General features: G+C 41.4%; 1 protein-coding gene across 1 annotated transcript in view; it reads right to left on the bottom strand.

The window, feature by feature from the left end:
• The window catches only part of E23 (ABC transporter G family member E23), a 150,919-nt gene that overhangs the window by 15,826 nt on the left and 116,595 nt on the right, over positions 1-18,498 (bottom strand). Inside the window, 3 exon segments of the mRNA XM_076376281.1 lie at positions 4,359-4,528; positions 5,955-6,093; positions 15,803-15,829. Of these exon segments, the coding sequence (XP_076232396.1) occupies positions 4,359-4,528; positions 5,955-6,093; positions 15,803-15,829 (336 nt within the window).

The following is an 18,498-nucleotide window of genomic DNA, read 5'->3' as shown; positions in this document are numbered from 1 at the left end:
GAATAATATAATAGAACCGAATTCTTCAAAGCTTCCAGTAATTATTTAATTTTCTAATTTTCGATTTCTTTTTATTTCATATTTGATATCCAAACAAATTTTTAAAATTGAATAATTCTAATTTACAGTAAATTATTTAACAGTACTCTTTGAAAGTACTTATACACCTCCTCACGAAGTGAAATTAGAAAATTCTTCACAATAAGTCCAAAAGATATGGAACTTCCTGCGATAATAAAAGGAGCTAAAACATTGTTCTTTTGAATGGCCTCTTTTAGAGGGTTTCATAGCAAGCGTTCTTACGTCTTTCTAAGTCGCTGCACGCCGACTGAAACGGAGACACAGAGCCTACGAGAGGGAATTCTAATTCGCTCGTTCCCCCGAATTATCGAATGCACGTGAACACGTTTCACCGAGGAAAGTCCTCTGTGCACTACGTGCAGAATCGCGAACGGTCGATGGTGGCTCGTTCCTATCCGTCGCGTCGAACGACAAAGGTGTGGCTCTCGTTACAACGCGCTCTCTCGAGCTTCCTCTTTCGCTTGAGGATTTGCAGTTCCTCTTATGCAATTCGTCTTGCTTTTCCTCCTTGTCCTTCTTTTCAGGAGACAGAGTTCAATGAACTTCGAGACATCTCACGGAATTTGAATGTCATTTTTTTACCGACAAATACATTAATCGTAATTTTGGGTCAATTTTCTGTCTTCTTTCTACATATACCTTTGTCAATCTTTTTTTCTATTTTTTCGATAATAGTTTCTTCCTTCTGAATTGATAATAAATAAAATTCCGCGGCCTTGTTATCAAAGATGCTGAGGATAATGATAAGGAGCTTCGTGAAGGAATAAAGCAGTTTGATTCCAAGCATTACGATCCCCTGGGAGCTTGGCAAAATTAAAGAGGAACTCTTGGGTATCTAGGGGTGGACTACCCCTGAATCCAGAAGCTTGAACTTGAAGCATTCAAAGGGAACGTTATAAATAAGTACAGAAAGGATTCGTCAGTGCAATTGAGAGCAGAAAATCGATATGGAATGAAAGGACATTGATCACTTCTGTGTGGTCTCTGACAATTCTGTTACGTGTCTGATTAATGATTCCATTTAAACAGTCGACGAAAGAATGCAGCGATACCGATCGGTAGATAATAGTTCTCGACGCGGTTGGTTAACTAAAATCAATGTAAAACAGGCAATCGAGTGGCCATTGTTTCCGGCATTCCTAGGCGCCTCTTTGAAATTCTGCTCTGTGAGACCATTAAACAGCGAAAGGAAACTCGGTTCACGTTGGTATAATCAAGCAGAAGAAACTATTAAATTTCTTTTTCATTCGAGAGGTAAGGAGAATCCGTTAGGGGAGATGAAAAGGGAGATCCGTTTTGTTTGAGTTCTTTTCGCGTAAAAAGCACAATGAGCTTTTGATGAAGGGAATGCAGAAGAGGAGAGAAAATTATTAATGAATATGATGTTCTTTGTTTTTCGGCATACTCATTACTAGGACGTCGCTGAAATTTTTCTCGTGAAGTTAATTAACATGGGGAGATGGATTATAGCTTTGTAGCATAATGTAATAAAAGTTTAATTAAAAGAGAGCTGTTACTATTGTCCTATTAAGCTTTACTGTATTTGACGAAAAAGAGTCTGAATAATTATGAAATCCTCAATTAAAAATACCTACCAATTAATACATGGACGTCAATTGTAATTCTATTTTTAAAAATTCTAAAATTTAGATATTTAAATTGCAAGGTTAATCATTATTGAAACCCTGTCAGGGACACATTTCACTCAGGAACTTCAAAAGATTTTTCCTAAAGTCTTGAATTGAGACCGAAACATCGGAGAAATGCTTAAAAATTAATGCAAAAGTGTGTTAGCTATGTTTATAAAAGGACCGAAACTTTGTACTGAAACCATAAGCTTGAATTAATCCTAAATTCCAATCAATATACCTTCGTCATTAATATTAAAGCCAGTTTGAAAAGTCTGACTAGTCTGTCAAGGCTTTCAAGAATTTCAAGTTTCAAATCATGTTCGAAGCGATTCGAATCTTCACAGTCTCGAACAACTTCGAGTCGTCTCGAAATTGAGATTCGAACTCCCATCACTAGACACTGCACGTGTGCACGAGGCTTAAGGGACGCTGGGGTCGACACACCCTGCGCTGTCGCGACTGACGCGGACGGACGTGCCATTTTCTCGACGCCTGGAGTCCGTTACACAAGAGGATCCGTTATGCGGAGAGAGAAAGTGGCCGCCGATGATATTTCGCTGACCGTATAGCGGTCATCTTTCGGCCAGGGGGAAACTGGGCTACTGCTGAACCCGAGACCGCTGTCACGCCCTGTCAAACTTCCCTCTTGCTTATCACATTCTTGCCAGTGAACCGTGACCACCGTCTGGACGTCCAGAGGACGTTTGATCATGGGAAATCCCACCCAATTTCGACCCCTGGTATTTTCAAACACGTTGGGACTTCGTGAAGGGTGAAATGATGAACAAATGGCGAAATTGATAACGTAAGTGAGAAGCTAGGGGAGAATATGAAGCTTTATTGAGTTCTCGAGAAAAGTGAAATGATGAATTAGTTGTTACGAGATAAATAGAAGGTGATAGGGTAGAACTGAGGGAGATTAATTCTTTTTGGGGGTGTAGTTTCTTGATTTAGTGTCCTAATGTAAATATTTTTCTGTCGAAGGAAAAATAAGTTGTATTTTGAATGCTTAACTTTGGTTTTATGATACTTGATGAAAAAGGAATAACGACGTGACGCTTGTCACGATCGATATACGGTAATCGACAGCGAAAAGGGAAAGTATGATGGTGGAGAGCAGAGACAAGTCGTGGTGGATTCGTGGAAACGACTTTTGTGCGAGTACTCGACGTTTAAGAAAGTTCGAGAGAAGAAAATAGAGAGTGTCCATTGGAAGAACTGATGAGAAACTAGAGAAGAGGGACGATGTTGAGAAAAATATATAAGTAGCTAGGCTATCACCTTTAGCAAGGACTACCCTTATCTTCACAGAGTAATCAATCGCTTTGGAGAATAGAGATTGTCATAGAAAACAGTAAAACACTAGTAAATCTCATACAATTAAAATTATGATTACTGGAAACAAAATTCCCACAAAATTGTCACTACTATTGAAACAATCAACAATGTATCGACTCCAACTACCAAACTGAATGGCCACACATGATGCACGAAGCATTTGAATCCTCGGAAATGCGAGAAGTAGCTGGCTTTTGGCCCGCATTCCTAGCGATCCTCAGCGCAGCGTGTCTTCCTAATTTCGCATCGCGGCCCGTCATAAATTTTGTCAAGGAAGCCAAGTGATAAACTTGCCACGATTTCCACGCGATTTTCTTGGAAAATGAGGAAACTGTTCGATTGTAAATGCCTCGTTTCCTATTATTACTCGCACGCTCCCGACTCGAGTATATTGTGTCTAGTCGCGTCTGACTATGCACGTCTGGTTCTACTTGTGGGCTCTACTAATGGATCTATAAAATGAACGGGGAGTTTATTCGACTGGCAATGCATCTAGTATACAACTGTGTGATTTAGAAAATAAAAGAACTTATTTTATGCATGCTCTTCCTATGGGTATAGGAGTATTTATTTGCTATAAATATTTTAATTCATGTGGTGTCAGGAGAAAAATTAATTTATAGAAAATTTGAAAAATTTCTTTATTTATTCTTTAAAGAGGTTTAGGTATTTGTATAAACAATAATTATGTCTGGGTCTGTTGTGTAAATGGTTATTTAAATTAATATTCGTCGCCATAAATTTTGCAAATGTCCTTAAAGAATTGTCGAACATTATGTAGATAGAGTAATTCTACTAAACGAGATTCCTCAACCCAATCATTTTATCTACTGTTTCACGAAATGATCGTAAAGATTGGGAACTCCTTCATGAATCGAAAGAATGTTTTTTTTTTATTAATAGGGCGTTCAGATTCTGAAGTGTCGAACTATGCAAATTTGATGGTTCCTACAACCCAAATGAGTCTTATTTCGCGAGGAACAGCTTCATATTGGTTTCTTTTTTCTCTTTCGATGAAGTGGTCGTAAAAATTTATTGATCCATAGCATTAAATGGGAAAATATATTCAGATTGCCACGGGTTGGTTTTTAGTGTTACAATGTTTCATGGAGATTACACGTTTTACGAAAGATGTTTTGTTTTTGAAAATAAACTATCCTTTGATCTACTGATAAAAAAACTAGCTTCTCTTTAAGAAACCTTAAAGAGAATTATTACTATCCAATTAGTTATTAAGTGATAACTTTCAATTATTTTTTCTTCAATGTTCAAAGATATCATTAAAATAAGAATGAAAGGGAAACTTACCTCGAGGGTCTGCCGCAACGTGAGATCTGGGAAGAAAACGTCCTGCTGTTGCACATAGCAGATTCTTCGACGCCATCTTTTCGTCAGCCTCTCGCGATTCAACCAGATTTCACCCCCGTCGACGCCCACGCGGCCAGACAGACAATTCAGTAATGTCGTTTTGCCGCAACCTTTGGGAAGAAACGAAATAAACCATAAGCAAAAATGAGGAAACATGTATGATCTTATACATAAAAACTACGAACATAAAATCCGCTATTCACACGTCTACCTTTCCTCCCCTAATATTCGTTTATCACAGAACTTTTATTCCTTCGAGGGAGGTCACGAACTGGGCGACATTAATAACTCAAGCGTTTTTATGGACGAAATTATTACCGAGTACTAAATCCATCAAATATATTAAGACCATTTTACAAATAATGTTCAACAGTTTTCAACTTAAAATAGTAGAAGTCTTTTAAAGAAGGGGGTTGAAAATGATTTAAAAGCTGCAATAGAGATCAAGTACTGAATATAACTTTGGGTGTTTTATAGGTCCAGGACTCACTCACGGAATTAATAGAAACTTAATATGGAATAAATAGAAACTTTACTTAAAAAGATCAGGTAGAACACTTTTTTATAAATGCAATTTCAAGGCTTTAAAATATGCAGTTATTTACAAGTATCTAGTGTAAAAAATTCTAGTACTCGTATATTAAAAGAAGACTAACACTGCAGTGTGTTGAAGTAAAGTGAAAATGATTTCGCTGACAAAATAATTTCTACTCGCGACCTCCCCTAACCAGACTAATAACTACTCTCCCATTTCGTTCCAACCACGAAGACTCATGCCTCGAAGGCGCCAGGGTGTCAGCGTTGCGACGAAGCGTCTGCCGAAATAGTACATTTTACTGGTAGAACGTCTCGTTTTGTCCAAGATGCAGCAGGCGTCGCGGGAGCCGAGGCGCTTTAACAGCAAAGGCATGGATGATTTGTACACGACGTGTTCGCGCGGGGGAGGAGCGTGGACGCAAGCTTGTTAAACGAAATATCAAGGGGAACGAGCGAAATCTCGCGATAAATATCGCCAATGGAGGGAGGGAGCTTCTCGTTACGCGAACACGCGTCGCGTGGTTAAAGATAGAAGAGGAATCCCTGTTTCGCCTTGCGCGTCACCTCGATTGAGAATTATTCAATTCTGGAGACTGGTGGGAAAATTCTGAATCCTGTCTTATTTCCCTTTTTTTTTCGAGAAACCGAAGACTTTTAAAAAGAAATCTATTATTCTTAGATATACAATGGTTCCACGTTAATTGACCATGGATCGAGACCAGACCTGGCCAACTATCTCAGAGGGTTTACTTCTATGAATTCTCGAGTATGTTCTTTCCCCGTTCGTCTCAGAATCGATAAATAGGTAGAATAATAAAGAACGAGTGCCAGTGAGATGTCAATATAAAATACAAGCCTGCAATTTGTTCGAATTCCTCAAGAGCGAACATTTCGAATGTTGAAAATTTATTTTTCACCTTTTTCTTTTTTTTTCTTTTAGTATAATGGCTGTTCCCTCAAAGTCGGGGGATTAGGAACTAAGAGATAACTCCAGCGTACCTGAAGGGCCCATGACGGCCAGAAGTTCGCCTGGTTTAACGACGCCCGAGACATCTCGAAGAAGGGCTCGTTTCTCCTTGACCACCTGCAACCCCCGGAAGATTAGCTGCACCGGGCGAGAATCCAGCGGGTACACCAACTGCAACGCTGAGCTTTCCACTCTGTAACAGACAAAAGACGGCAACGATGAGGTGGCTGCTTTTCATCGATGGTCTCCTTCGTTATCTGAACGCTTTTACGTCTCTAAAGAGAATTAATATGTCCACGTTTCCGTTTGACGATTACTGCAATTAGAAAAGGCGTCCTTTGTTTCGAGACAGAGAAGAGTGGACATTCAAGAATTGCTTTTATATGTTGTAGACTAGGAAGCGGAATCCTGAGGAACAATGGAGAAATACAAAAGAAGTCATCTTATTGGGGGATATCTTGTTACAAAGGATTATAGGAGCACAATTGTTCTATTGTGAAAGTGTAGATGAAGTTAAATGAATATTTGGATAAAGTAGATTGTTATTATTATAAGTAGTTTTGTAGAATAAATATAATGGATTTTTCTATTTGGTTTAATTTTTCGATTTAGTGAATTCTAAGTTAAGTAGAATCACACTTTGAAAAGCATACAGTGTTTAAAACTCCTTGCATTCCAGTCATACTGGGCCAGTTGACAAACACTCGCCTTCATAATAAGAATGACGTCCCATCAGAGATATTTCATACGACAATTAAGATAGACATGCGCTGCGTCTCGAATCAGACCGTGTCATGCGAGATCCATCTCGATTTTAAACGAAATTTTCAAACGAATGTACCCTACATTCACACAAACTTATATAATCAAAATAAATGAATCCACAAAATAGATCAATAAAAAGGAAATTCTTACGATACTGAGTCTTCACTTTCATTTTCACAATTTTTCCCGCCAGAAACGTATTCATTCTCAATCGTTCCTTTTAATCTAAATCAAAATTCCTTTTTTTTAAATTTCTATTAACCAGGGTAGCTTAGTATGGTACAATTCGAGCCCAATTGCAAGCAAGCGAGCCATGGACTCGATCGAAGCGAAATATTTCCCGTGAAACGACGACAAACGCGAAGGAACGCGATTAGATTGACCGCGTCACCTTTCAGCGTTGCATCGCGGCCGCTGCATTCGATTGCATCGCGACGAGCGACAACAACGTGCCCTCCCCCCTCGTGTCCAGCTCGTCGCCGCTGGATGTTTTGCGAGGCGATCAGGGACGGGAAAACGGTTTCTGCAAGGCCGTTCGAAAGCTGCCGACGCGGCGAATAACCCGACCCGTCAATTAAGGCGATCGTGGAACATCTTCACTCGCGCGAGCCCATATAAGCGGAATCAATCTTGCAACTTTCCAATGGGTTTCCAGGGAGAATAGGAAAGCCGTCTATCTCGATAGAGGGAAGTGAATCGGCTGTGAGGACGATGTCAAACGCGTTTGGAGAACACTGACGAATCAATCCATTGACTGAACATTTTTTACAAATTTTCTGGCCATCGAACACCAAAAGAAAATATCGCAATTCGACGAAAAATTAAAAACACAGAATTCTGAAAAATTGTTTCTAGTTGCAAAATTAGAAAAAAAATGAGTGGCTAAAAGAAAATTCTTATTTGCAAAATTATTTACTGACTCATACTAGTTAAGATTTATTCACAAATCTATTGTTTAAAATTAGAAATGATGGTGAATCTATGCACTAGAAGATAATTCACGCAAATAAATGAAAGTCGAGCACCTATGACCTGTGAAACTCTTTTTCACAGGAGTGGGAATGTTCCTTTTTATAAATTCGTGAAAAATATATAATGGCGAATTTCCTTGGGAGACGGAGACTAGAGAATATTGCTAACTCGAGGGTCATAAATTTTCTACGATTGACGATTTGTGATATAATTACAGTGCCTCGTTATAGATGTATATCTATAAAGGTTTGTAACCATTGTCATTCGATCGATCAAGGTTTAAGGTTGGGTTTAATAGCGGCCTCAGGCTACGTATGTTGCCCTCTTGAGCTCGTATGTTAATTAAATTAATAACCATAGTAACGGCGCAATAAAGACGTAATAATGATAATAATCAGCGTTAGTTTCATAAATTTAAATATTGCAACGGTTTCACGATAGACGCCTTACTTCGAGAACATAGCGGAGTCGCTGTATATGTGCCACTTGTCCACTTAGAGCAGCCAGTGGAGTGTAAAGGGTCACTAGAGCCGATCGTTACTGAGATTACGGCCGGGTGTTTTGTTATCTTTTAGAAAGTATACTTTCCTCGATATCACCGTGGCTCGAAATACTTCTGCATCGACGAATATTTCGCGTGTCAGAAGATAGATAAACGAATGAGACGAAACGCGACGCTCCAGGCGATAGGGGAAAAGCTGCGCGCTGGTAATCCGAGAGTTTCCTAGTAAATAACGACAGGCCACTATTTTTCTCCACCTGCCTTAGATGGAATTTCAGTCGAGAATATTTCAGATAAAAGCCCTTTAATCGTGATCATCGTGTAAACACACCAATGACCTGAGAACGTTGTCTGTGACCGAGTAACTGACCTCTTTGCCTATCGTGACGAAATGTTCGATTGAGAGTACAGTCGACTTGTCGCTATTTTCTCTACTTCTTGGGATTAGTCACAATTTGCTTTCACTCTTGTGTTCTACGAAAAGAAGAGAATCATTGGAAGAAAATATTTCTTGTGACCTTATGAACTCTTTATGCACTTGTACTGAGTTTATATTCAGTATTTTATTCCTTTTGTGTGTTTCTACTCACTCAAGACATCTTCATGGCGCATAGTACTACGTGTTATCCAGTTTCTATACGCTATATCCAACTCGAATCTTCTGCACACGTCACTATAAATCAGCTCACCTAGCACACCACAAAAACGCGAATTGTACAAATGTTCCATAGATCACGTAGTACTACGTGCCACCCAGATTTCACTTACTATTGTATTCCATCTACACCTTCACTCACAATGCTGTAGGTATGAGTTCTCCTAGTGCACAGGACAAAAACGTGAATTCAACGAACCATGTATGGATCACGTAGTACTACGTGCTACCTATATTCCCTATACTATTTTACTCTATATACACCTTTATCAGTATACTATGAAACCAATTTCCAATACTTCTGTACCTTATTTAGCTCTGTACTCACAGTCAGTATGATGTACACATGCACTTATTCCCAAATCACACAGTACTACATGTCATCCAACCTTCACACAAATAGCTACTATTATACTTTGTCCCAAGACTCTCGCACAAAATTTATCTTCCTACTATTAGAACACCTAACGTTCACAATTCCTTCTGTAAGCCATCCCCAAAGCACGTAGTACTACGTCTCATCCATTCTTCGCACAAGTAAATACTGCTTTGTCCCAAGATTCTCACATAAAACCTGTCTTTTTAGCCCTAGGGTACCTAACGTTCACAATTTCTTCTCGAAACCATCCCCAAAGCACGTAGTACTACGTGTTACCCAACCTCCACGCCAGTAGATACTACTTTGTCCCAAGATTCTCGCGCGAAGCTTCTTCCCGAACCTTAAGACACCTCGTAAGCAGCGTTTGACCCCCATACAGACCTCCACCTGTCCGAATTCCGTCGGATCCCTCGCAAGCACGCCGTCACGGGTCGCCCTCGGCCGTAACAGTGAACACCCACGTCGACGGTCGGGTCTCCACGTGACGACGCGTGTCTACGTGACCGATCCTCCCCCGTCGTGAAATCGGAAAGGAACTAAACCGAGAAACAGTCGGTCGGTCGATCGGTCGACGTCGCGATACACAAAAAGCGGGGGTCGTTGGACAACGGAGTCAGATAATAAATTCTCAACATGGCAGTATCACGTCATCCCGAGTTCGTTGAACTCGACGTTGCACGACAGACCCGACGACGGGGGAGGACGGGACGGAGAAGACGGGTGGGAATCGAGCATTCGTGGCGAAAGAGAGGGAAAAGGAGGGACGACTTCATTCCGTGATATTTATCGCCGCGCTCTCCTCTCCTCGGGGATCCTTGACCTCGCCGAAAATCGCGGCTAATTTGATCGATATCTCGCGCCCGAGTTGCCCCTTGCATCACCTGTCTCGGCGGTGGAGCCTGAAGCTTCGTTCAAGCTGGTCAAGTTACTTCAATTCAAGCCACTTGTGTTGAAGTAACTTGAGTAAGCTGAATGTGCTTAGAAGGAATAGAAACTTGAAGGGTTGTTTCAAGACAAGTAACGCGTTCACACTGGTCAAGTTGCTTCAAATCAGTTGCATTCAAAGTGCATAATTTGAAGTAACTTCAGTAGTCTGAAGAAGACTTAAGGCTGAGGCTACAGGGGGTGCGTTTCTTGGTGAACTGATGTTCTGAGGTATATGTTTGGATCAGCTCGTCAGAAAATGCAGAAAGGAGCAGAGGATCTCGAAGGACCTGTGGAGAGGCTGAAGGTTGAAAAGGAGTCGAATCAGAGGTCATTGAAAGAAATGTTAGGCGAATGGAATCCCATGGGCGTCATTTCATCATCTTCCTTATTTCTATTTTTGCAAAACATACTACGTGCGTCATCGGCTTAACTCGACTGACGCAAGTGAATCATTTAGGTTGGAAGTGAAACGTGGCTTATGGTTTTTATTGCATCGCGTGTGCTGCTACTTTCTCTATTTCACTGAGAACTGGTGCAAAATTCTTCTAATATGTCTCTGAATTATCTAGCAGTCACCAGAGTTGATTCCTCGGTGAAGTCTAACAATAACGCGGCGCTACGTTCCCGAGGAACCTCGAATTCCCATTACACACGCAAACGCAAAGTTCATCGCCCATTTTACGGTCAATTATCGCCCAATCTGAATCGATTACCATGCACAATAACAATCACGTAGTACCACGTTTCACAGCCGAAACTTCGTTACAGTTTCGCGAAGTTAAACTCTCCGTCACTTCGCCCTGCCATGCAATTCGTTCCAATTCCTCTCGAACTTCGCGGGCAATAATTCTGTTCATTAAATCGTTAACTCAAGTTCGACGACGTTCCTGCGGTTCCCAGAATTCGGCCGATGCGTAAGCGCCCTGGCGTCCAAGCGCCGCGTGCTCTCTTCCCTCTCTTTGCTCGCCACGATGCTTTTTTCTTCCTCAATCATTTTCGTAACTCATTGGCTCAATGTCGGGTCGAGGTTTCGCGGGGTTAGGTCTCGTTGAAGGAAGTTCCAGGGCCCGCTACGAATTGACCCTGCTCAAGTTCGTTGAACCGCATGCAAATGAGGGAGGGTGGGGACGAATTTCGGAGATGAATTCGATCGTTCCCGCGGTGAACGCCCAAGTGATTCTACTATCACTTCAAGACATTTTTAGAGTTGCTTCTATCGACATTTGGTTGTGTTTTAAATGCCTGAGATGATGACTGTATTTTGGATTATGTTAGTTTTGTATTTTTATCGTTATTTTTATTCAGGTATGTTAAGATTAGGTACTTTGTGTTGAAAAATTGTCTGAAGATGGAAAATAATAGATTGCATATCAATCCCTGAATATGTATGTAAATACTAATTTTTTTAGAAATAAAACATTTTTAAAAAATATATTTTTTTCATAACAATATCCCTTTAGAATATTTCTAATAATATTATGCCTCAATATTCACAATTATATCAATTAAAATGGTACACATTCATATGAAGATACTACTATTGAGTGATATCTAAATTCTCAATCAAAATACTTAGGCACTTCTTGCCATATGAAATTTAAGAGTAACTTTAAAATTGGAACGCTGTAGCTCCACGGTGAAGACAGAATTATTCAGAGCCCTAATTCCCCCAGTCCCCTCACACCGTGTAAAATAAAGAACAATGCTCAAATTTCCGTCAGCCCAAAAAAGCGAACGCCCTAAGCCCAGCATCCGTCGCGGGAACAAAAATACCGAGGTGAAACGCGAGGCGGTCGCCATTCTGCCCGATCATTTGCAACAGACCAAACATTCCATTAATCAGTATGCAGAAGAAGGACGGTTTCCAAAAGCCACGATCGCACGAATCTCGAGGCGCAGAGAAGCAAAACGAGTATCGACCTTCGGAGAGGAGTCAATCACCCCAATCAGGGAGCAGGCCCGCCCCGAAACTGCGCGTCGTGGTGACGATTGAATTACGATCGATCGCTCCGAAACTCTGCTCCACCCAAGGGTCCCTTCTAAAGCTGGTGGAGGTCAGGGGAAGGAAATTGGGAGGAAAATTTTCAGCCTGAATCGAGAAGATTTTTAACCAAGGTTGAAAGAGTAGATCAACGATTCGTGGGAGCAGTTACATCATCGTAAACAAAGACTGATGATGCATCGCGTGGAGGAACGACGAACCACGCCGCGTCTGCATAAAAGGAGCTAGGATCGCGCGTTTCGGTAAACAGCGACACTGGAAAGTTTATCGCAGCCTTCCTGGAGAAACGCGGAGTCAAGAATCTCGCAAGTGGAACGAAGCTTTCGAGAGCGCGTGAATTCGAGTTGATTGAAATCTTTTTAACAGGGGAAACGCTGGAGAACGTAGCGAGTAGATTTATGGTACAGTTGAAACACTGTGCGTAGTATCGAAGCAGGAAATAATAAGATACTTGTATTAAGTCTTTGAGGATTAGTAGTATTAAACGACTTTTCGATAACTGTATGTGGTGTTACGTTAATTAGAATCTTGAACGTAGTACTACGTGCTCTAAACTAGATAATTAACAGAGTACCATATTAAAAATGAGAAAAATAATGAATCTCCATAGGACTTACAATTAATATTGTGTGATTTGTCTTCATGAGGACGTAGTACTACGTGATCCAAAGGATTCACTCCAAGCTCCCAAACACAAAATTCATTCCTAACTCTTAATACTACACTCTATTTCACTCGAATTGTACTATTACGTCTCTGTTACACATTACTACGTGTCACGTACAACTCTCAGGTCCTATCTTTGAATAACTCTCGATCAACATTCACTCAAATCAACAATCCCCGCATCCCTACTCCTCACGTGCATATTTCTTCCCCTAAGAGTTCCCCTTATCGTTTCCCTTATCAATCCAAGAGGGGCCAGTGGACCTGGTCGACCGTCGAATTCTCACAGTGGCCAACAGTTGCGTGAGTCTATATTTATCCCTCCTAACGTCGACTCTTATCAGGTGGACAGGCCAAAACGGTCGGATCATGACGTCCGCTCGTTTTCTCGGGGATTGGGTTCAACGAACCTCGAGCACGAGTCATCCCATATCACAGAGGTTAATTGGGATTGTAACTTTCTCCGATCTGATTTATAACCGCGAAACATTGTCGCCCGATGCGTGGCTTTCTTCGTGGGGTCGGCAAGCGTGCATTAATCGCGTGCAACTGTGACGGGATCACGACTCCCTCGAGCCATTAGAACAACGAGCACGTTCGCTGGCAACTTCACAGACGGTCTGCTAACTTTTTGAAACTTGGCGAAGTTGCCTCTCGGACGAACCCTTTCGACGCTCGCTTCGTTGGGGGGATATTAGATCGGTTCAACTCTACTTCGAAGCTTTCAATTGGAACCAACGCCCGCTGATATTAGATCGAGATTCAATTGCGCCCCAAGGTTGCGCTCCGTGTCCTCCATGGCCTATTTTTGATCGATGAAGCTGGGGGCTGAGTGGAGGGAGAAATATTTGGAGACAATGAGCTGATCAGAATCTTCCAATATTTCAATATTAAAATTTTCTAATATCCTCAAGTTTTAAAACTTTTTATCTGCTCGAATTTTCAGACCACCATATTTGACTCTCAGATATAATTCCCTCTATAATTTACTTTCCTATAAATATTCTTTTCTGCGCACTTGAGGAGCATAGCTGTGATAGAATTCTTCTGATTATAATTTACTCGTTATAAGCTCATTGCTGCCTCTATCACCTCTACTTTTTTCTAATTACAGAAGCCCCAAGGTGTAGATAAACTCATTACTCTTAACGAATCTCGAGCCTGCAGCGAATAGAAATGATAAATTCCACATTTTTCTAAAAAATTTCTCTAAATAAATTCTTAGAAACGTATAAATGCGCTTCAGAATACTCGCTCCAAGGAGTATCGATCATTCGAGCGGTCAGAAACTTTCGAACGACAGTGTATCACAGCTCGGTGGACAGTTAGAGGTGTCAAAGGTCGCCCAATCGTCGCAACATTTTCAACGAGCAATCGTATCGCGGCCGTTTATTTCACAGCTGGTGCGCTCACGCGCAACAATGTCCACGTCGAGTTAGCTGGCGCGCTAGATGATCGATCTCCCATAGTAGTTCATAAATATCCCCAGCGATATGCAGATCTCTGGTCGCGTATCGTGCGCGGAACGTTTCAATGATCGATCTACCTTCCTATGAATAATTATGTCGCGAAAGACGAATACACGCGTGGAGAAAGAAAGGGATAGAAAAAGACAGAGAAGTATGTAAGTCGCCAGAGAATCGTTGTCGATTCTTCGAGCACGCTGCGGATAGTAAATTTGCAACAGCGATATGCAAACAAGCTTAACGGGCATAAATGGGCGCGCGCTTGCGCCGCTGACTATATCACAATCGCATAATTGATAGTAAATCGAGTTATCAATATCTGTTTGCCATTGAGACGCGAATTACTAGATGGTAACAAAATCTATGATTAGTTCTATGTGTTCCTGCCAGGTCTACTATCGATGAAACTGATAATGCATTTATAGATATATCAGAAAGCAGACTATTGCTTTTTCGATTGTAAAGCTTCATGTATTCAACTGTTTAATGATGCTTTGCAAAACGATGCGAGTTGAAAAGTAATTAATTTTTAACTTACTGTTCTGTACAGGGTGCGACATAATACTTTATGTGAGGAATATTTTATGGGCATTTTCAACAGTGAAAAAAAATGAAAGAAGTTCATATTAGCATATGTCCTATTCCATCTGCTTCCTGAAGACGCACGAACGCGACAAAGCTTCGCATCCTCCTTCAATTACAGCGGGGACGGAATTAGTCGAAGGCTCAAGGCCGCCGCCCCACTCCAACCTATCTCCTCGCATGATTAATTCTCCTCCCAACGATATATCATCTCGCCCCCTAAGTATCCCATTTGTCCGTCTTGCGAAACACTTTCGCGAATCTAAAATCACAGCTTTTCTCACGCTTCGACAGAGACCCTCCGCGCGCGATTCATCATCGCTGCGTGGCGTGACTTCGGGAATTTCAGCGATTCGAGGCTGCTCGAGGCGCGAGGATCGCGACCAGGCTGGCCTGAGAACCGAGGCAATTTCGAGGCGCAGGCGAACGGTGGCACCGAGGCGCGTATCGACCAGCGAATCGAGCTATCGAGCACATTTCGATTTTTTCGCCTAGCTGGAAAGCGTCCGCGGGGACCGTGGCGAGCTATCTTCGCGGGTATCTTTTGCCTGGAAAGTGGGACACCGCTGCGTCCAGCTCTTTTCTCTCCCTGCCCTGCCTCCCTCGCCCCCTCTCGATCCTTCCCCCTAGCGACGTTTTATCGCTTTGCTATCGCGCGTGGCCAGCAATAAGCAACGACGGTAGAAAGTATGGGCATTCGGCGGTTGTATTTTAGCTTTCACGATCAGATAACCGGGGACGGTGTACAAGTACGCGGACCGTTTTATCGCGAGCCGCTTTTGCTTTCCCGCCACCCGCGACGACAAGCTGCCGCGGCCAATTTTGGGATAGGAGATCGCTGCTGGATAGCCTGGAGCGAATCCTGCTGGTCTGATTTATGGCGAGCGCGGGAAATTTGATTTTGAAAGGGGGACGAGGTTCCCTTTGTGCTCTCAGATACAGCGGAACCTCGTTTATCCGAAACAGGTGGCGGACGGGGTAGCTCTGATATCTGAGTTGTTTGTGAATGATAGAGGCTCACCTAAAAGTTCATATAACAGAGATTGAGCCTCAAGTCGTTTGGATAAACGAGGGTCCACAGTATTAGATATGAGGTGTATAGGGTGGTATTTGATAATAGATAATGGATGATAGAAATTTGTGAAAGTGATATGTCGAAATAAGAAATGTCGATATTAAGAATGCTGAGATTGAATATGAGGCTTAGTTTTCAAGTACATTTTGATAAAAATACGTCTAAGTGTCGGTGAAGTGTGTCTGACTTGGAGGCTTACCCTACTGATATCGCGCCTGACCTGTCTGACGTTGATAGCTAATATACTGCTGCAGTAGAATAAGTCACAAGTCAGACATTTCACTTGCATCTTAGGTATAGCTTTCACGGACTTTCTTTCTGGATTTTTATTTTTATATAGTAGAAAGTTTAATAAGTGTCTCTGAGTTTCGTCTGATTTATAGACATTCTAGATCAATAGAAAATTAAATTTAGAGATGAATGATTTAGTTCGTCTGTGAAGCGTGAAAAAATATGATGATCAATTTAGAAATTGACTAAGATAAGATCACTAGATCACATTTGAACTGATTTGGGCTAGGTCTAGGCGAAGGTTAGGTCAGGGTCGATTTGGAGCCATGATTAGATTAAATCTACTTTTATGTTAGTTCTATGGGTCTGGTTTAAGCTTGAGTCTAGATTGGTCTAAATTAGACCTAGATTAGATATGAATTAGGTTTCCGTTGGTGTAGGTTAGGCTCATATTGGACTAAAGCTGAGCCAGTTGAAATGCATCAGAGGGATCCTATCCTTTTCGATACGCGTTAAGTATGAATCAGATTTGACCATTGATCACATCGAAACCATCACACGATGTCAAGAGAATCTTAGAAATGAAAAATCAATCGATGCACGAAAAAGAAATCAGAGCCCCATTTATTTGCTGGCAAAAGAGAAAGTACACCTGCTCCCACAAAAAGATCTTAACTTTGTATCTTCATGCTGCAACATTTAATTAGCATATTGGTGTGCTTTCGCGCCGAAGAAATCGCTGAAAAAACATCTCACAATAGGCCATCGACTTCAAAAATATTATACCTGTGTGGCTGAATCTTACTTCCACGAAATTCATTTAAAATCTCAAATATTTTCAAAAACTCGATAACTACTAGAAGAATCTCAATTTAGTGCTTCATAAGTCTCTAAGGTGAATGGATCCAAATTGCATAACTCGGAGATAGCTCTATATCAAGCAATCAGTCGCGCCCTGAAAAAGCAGGAAAACGCCCAGGGAAAGAAAAAACTGTGCAGGAAGAGAATCAAGCGGTAGCTGATGGAACTGGCATGGCAGAAATCGAGCAGAATATCGAAATTACACGCGTGTGCACGCACGAGTCGGTGAGAACCGCGATAACCTCGTTTTGGGCGTAGCAAACGAAACGGGTTTCCTGCAGCAGGCTTTCGTCTGCGCCAGAGACTCTCGTGACGATAGAATCGTGTTCCGAGCGATTTTCACGCGCAATCTTCTGTCGAATTGCTTCGAGTTTAATTCTAGCGAGTTCCTTCCTTTTTTTCAACCACTAAACACTTTTTATCCTAGGCAAAAACACTTGTTTGTGCGTGTACAAAGAGCCCCTATTTTTCTCAATTCGTTCGATTTACTGAAATGTTTAAGAATGTAAAAAAGTATGGAAATTTGTTGGATCGATAGTGGAAGCTTCTATAATTAGTGCTTCCTTCTGTTATCAAAAATGTGAATAGAAGACCATGAAAATACAGCTTGTTTGCTTCAAATAATTTCCAGATATAGTGCCTGCATTAACGAGATTATGACAAGAAAGTACTGTATTTCTTTTTCAGATTGCAGAGTCAAGACAATATTATCTCTTTATGGTGGTGATTAAAAGATAACCCTAATGAGTGATCACTGGTCACAAGTTTGTGTATATAACGAGATTAGCTCGCCGTTTGTTAAAAAATTGCATGAGCTCACTGTCTATAATTTCCTACGACTGTCATCTATAAATGCTAGACAGCTCATTTTCTTTCTACTCGAGCAACGAAGAACAATCGCTAAATTAATCCTACTGTAGTGTCTAAGAATTCTAGAAAATTTTTTCTGGCGATGAGATTTTCAAAGGAACGAGAGAAATTGTACCTTCAATGAGCTTCTTTCTTGAGAGAGGCTTAATACGCGAGAAAAAAAAAGCGGAGCAGAATAATGCAGAAAGAAAAGAAGCAACGAATGCGGCGTGCTCGGCCAAAGAAAAGAAGGAAAAAACAGGGAGCAGAAGAAAAATAGTTTCTGGCGCAAACAAGAGAGAAAGAGGGACGCGAAAACAAAGCATCGTAATTTTTGGGCAACGACGCGCGGATACGCGAGCACACGTCGCGATGCTCGTTGAGACTCGGCTTCCCTCGAGATTCTGGTCGATCGCGATCGAGATCCACATGGATCTAGCGATGGCCTCGAAGCCATACTGAGCCCTCGAGTCAGGTCGAAGTTCCCTGAGAAATTGGGGCAGGAATCGATGTTATCCAAATCTGTGGCGGAATTTAAATAGAATGCAATTCTTTGGGAACTCCGTATTTTTTTAGATTCATATTTCCCGATGAATTTTTTTACTGTACATTTAGTAATTGTTATTTCAACTATAATACCGTTT

The sequence above is a fragment of the Calliopsis andreniformis genome, chromosome 4 (genome assembly GCF_051401765.1).
Source record: "Calliopsis andreniformis isolate RMS-2024a chromosome 4, iyCalAndr_principal, whole genome shotgun sequence".
NCBI classification, from domain to species: domain Eukaryota; kingdom Metazoa; phylum Arthropoda; class Insecta; order Hymenoptera; family Andrenidae; genus Calliopsis; species Calliopsis andreniformis.
Note: the sequence above shows the minus strand (reverse complement) of the source record. Positions and strands in the feature narration are given on the sequence as shown.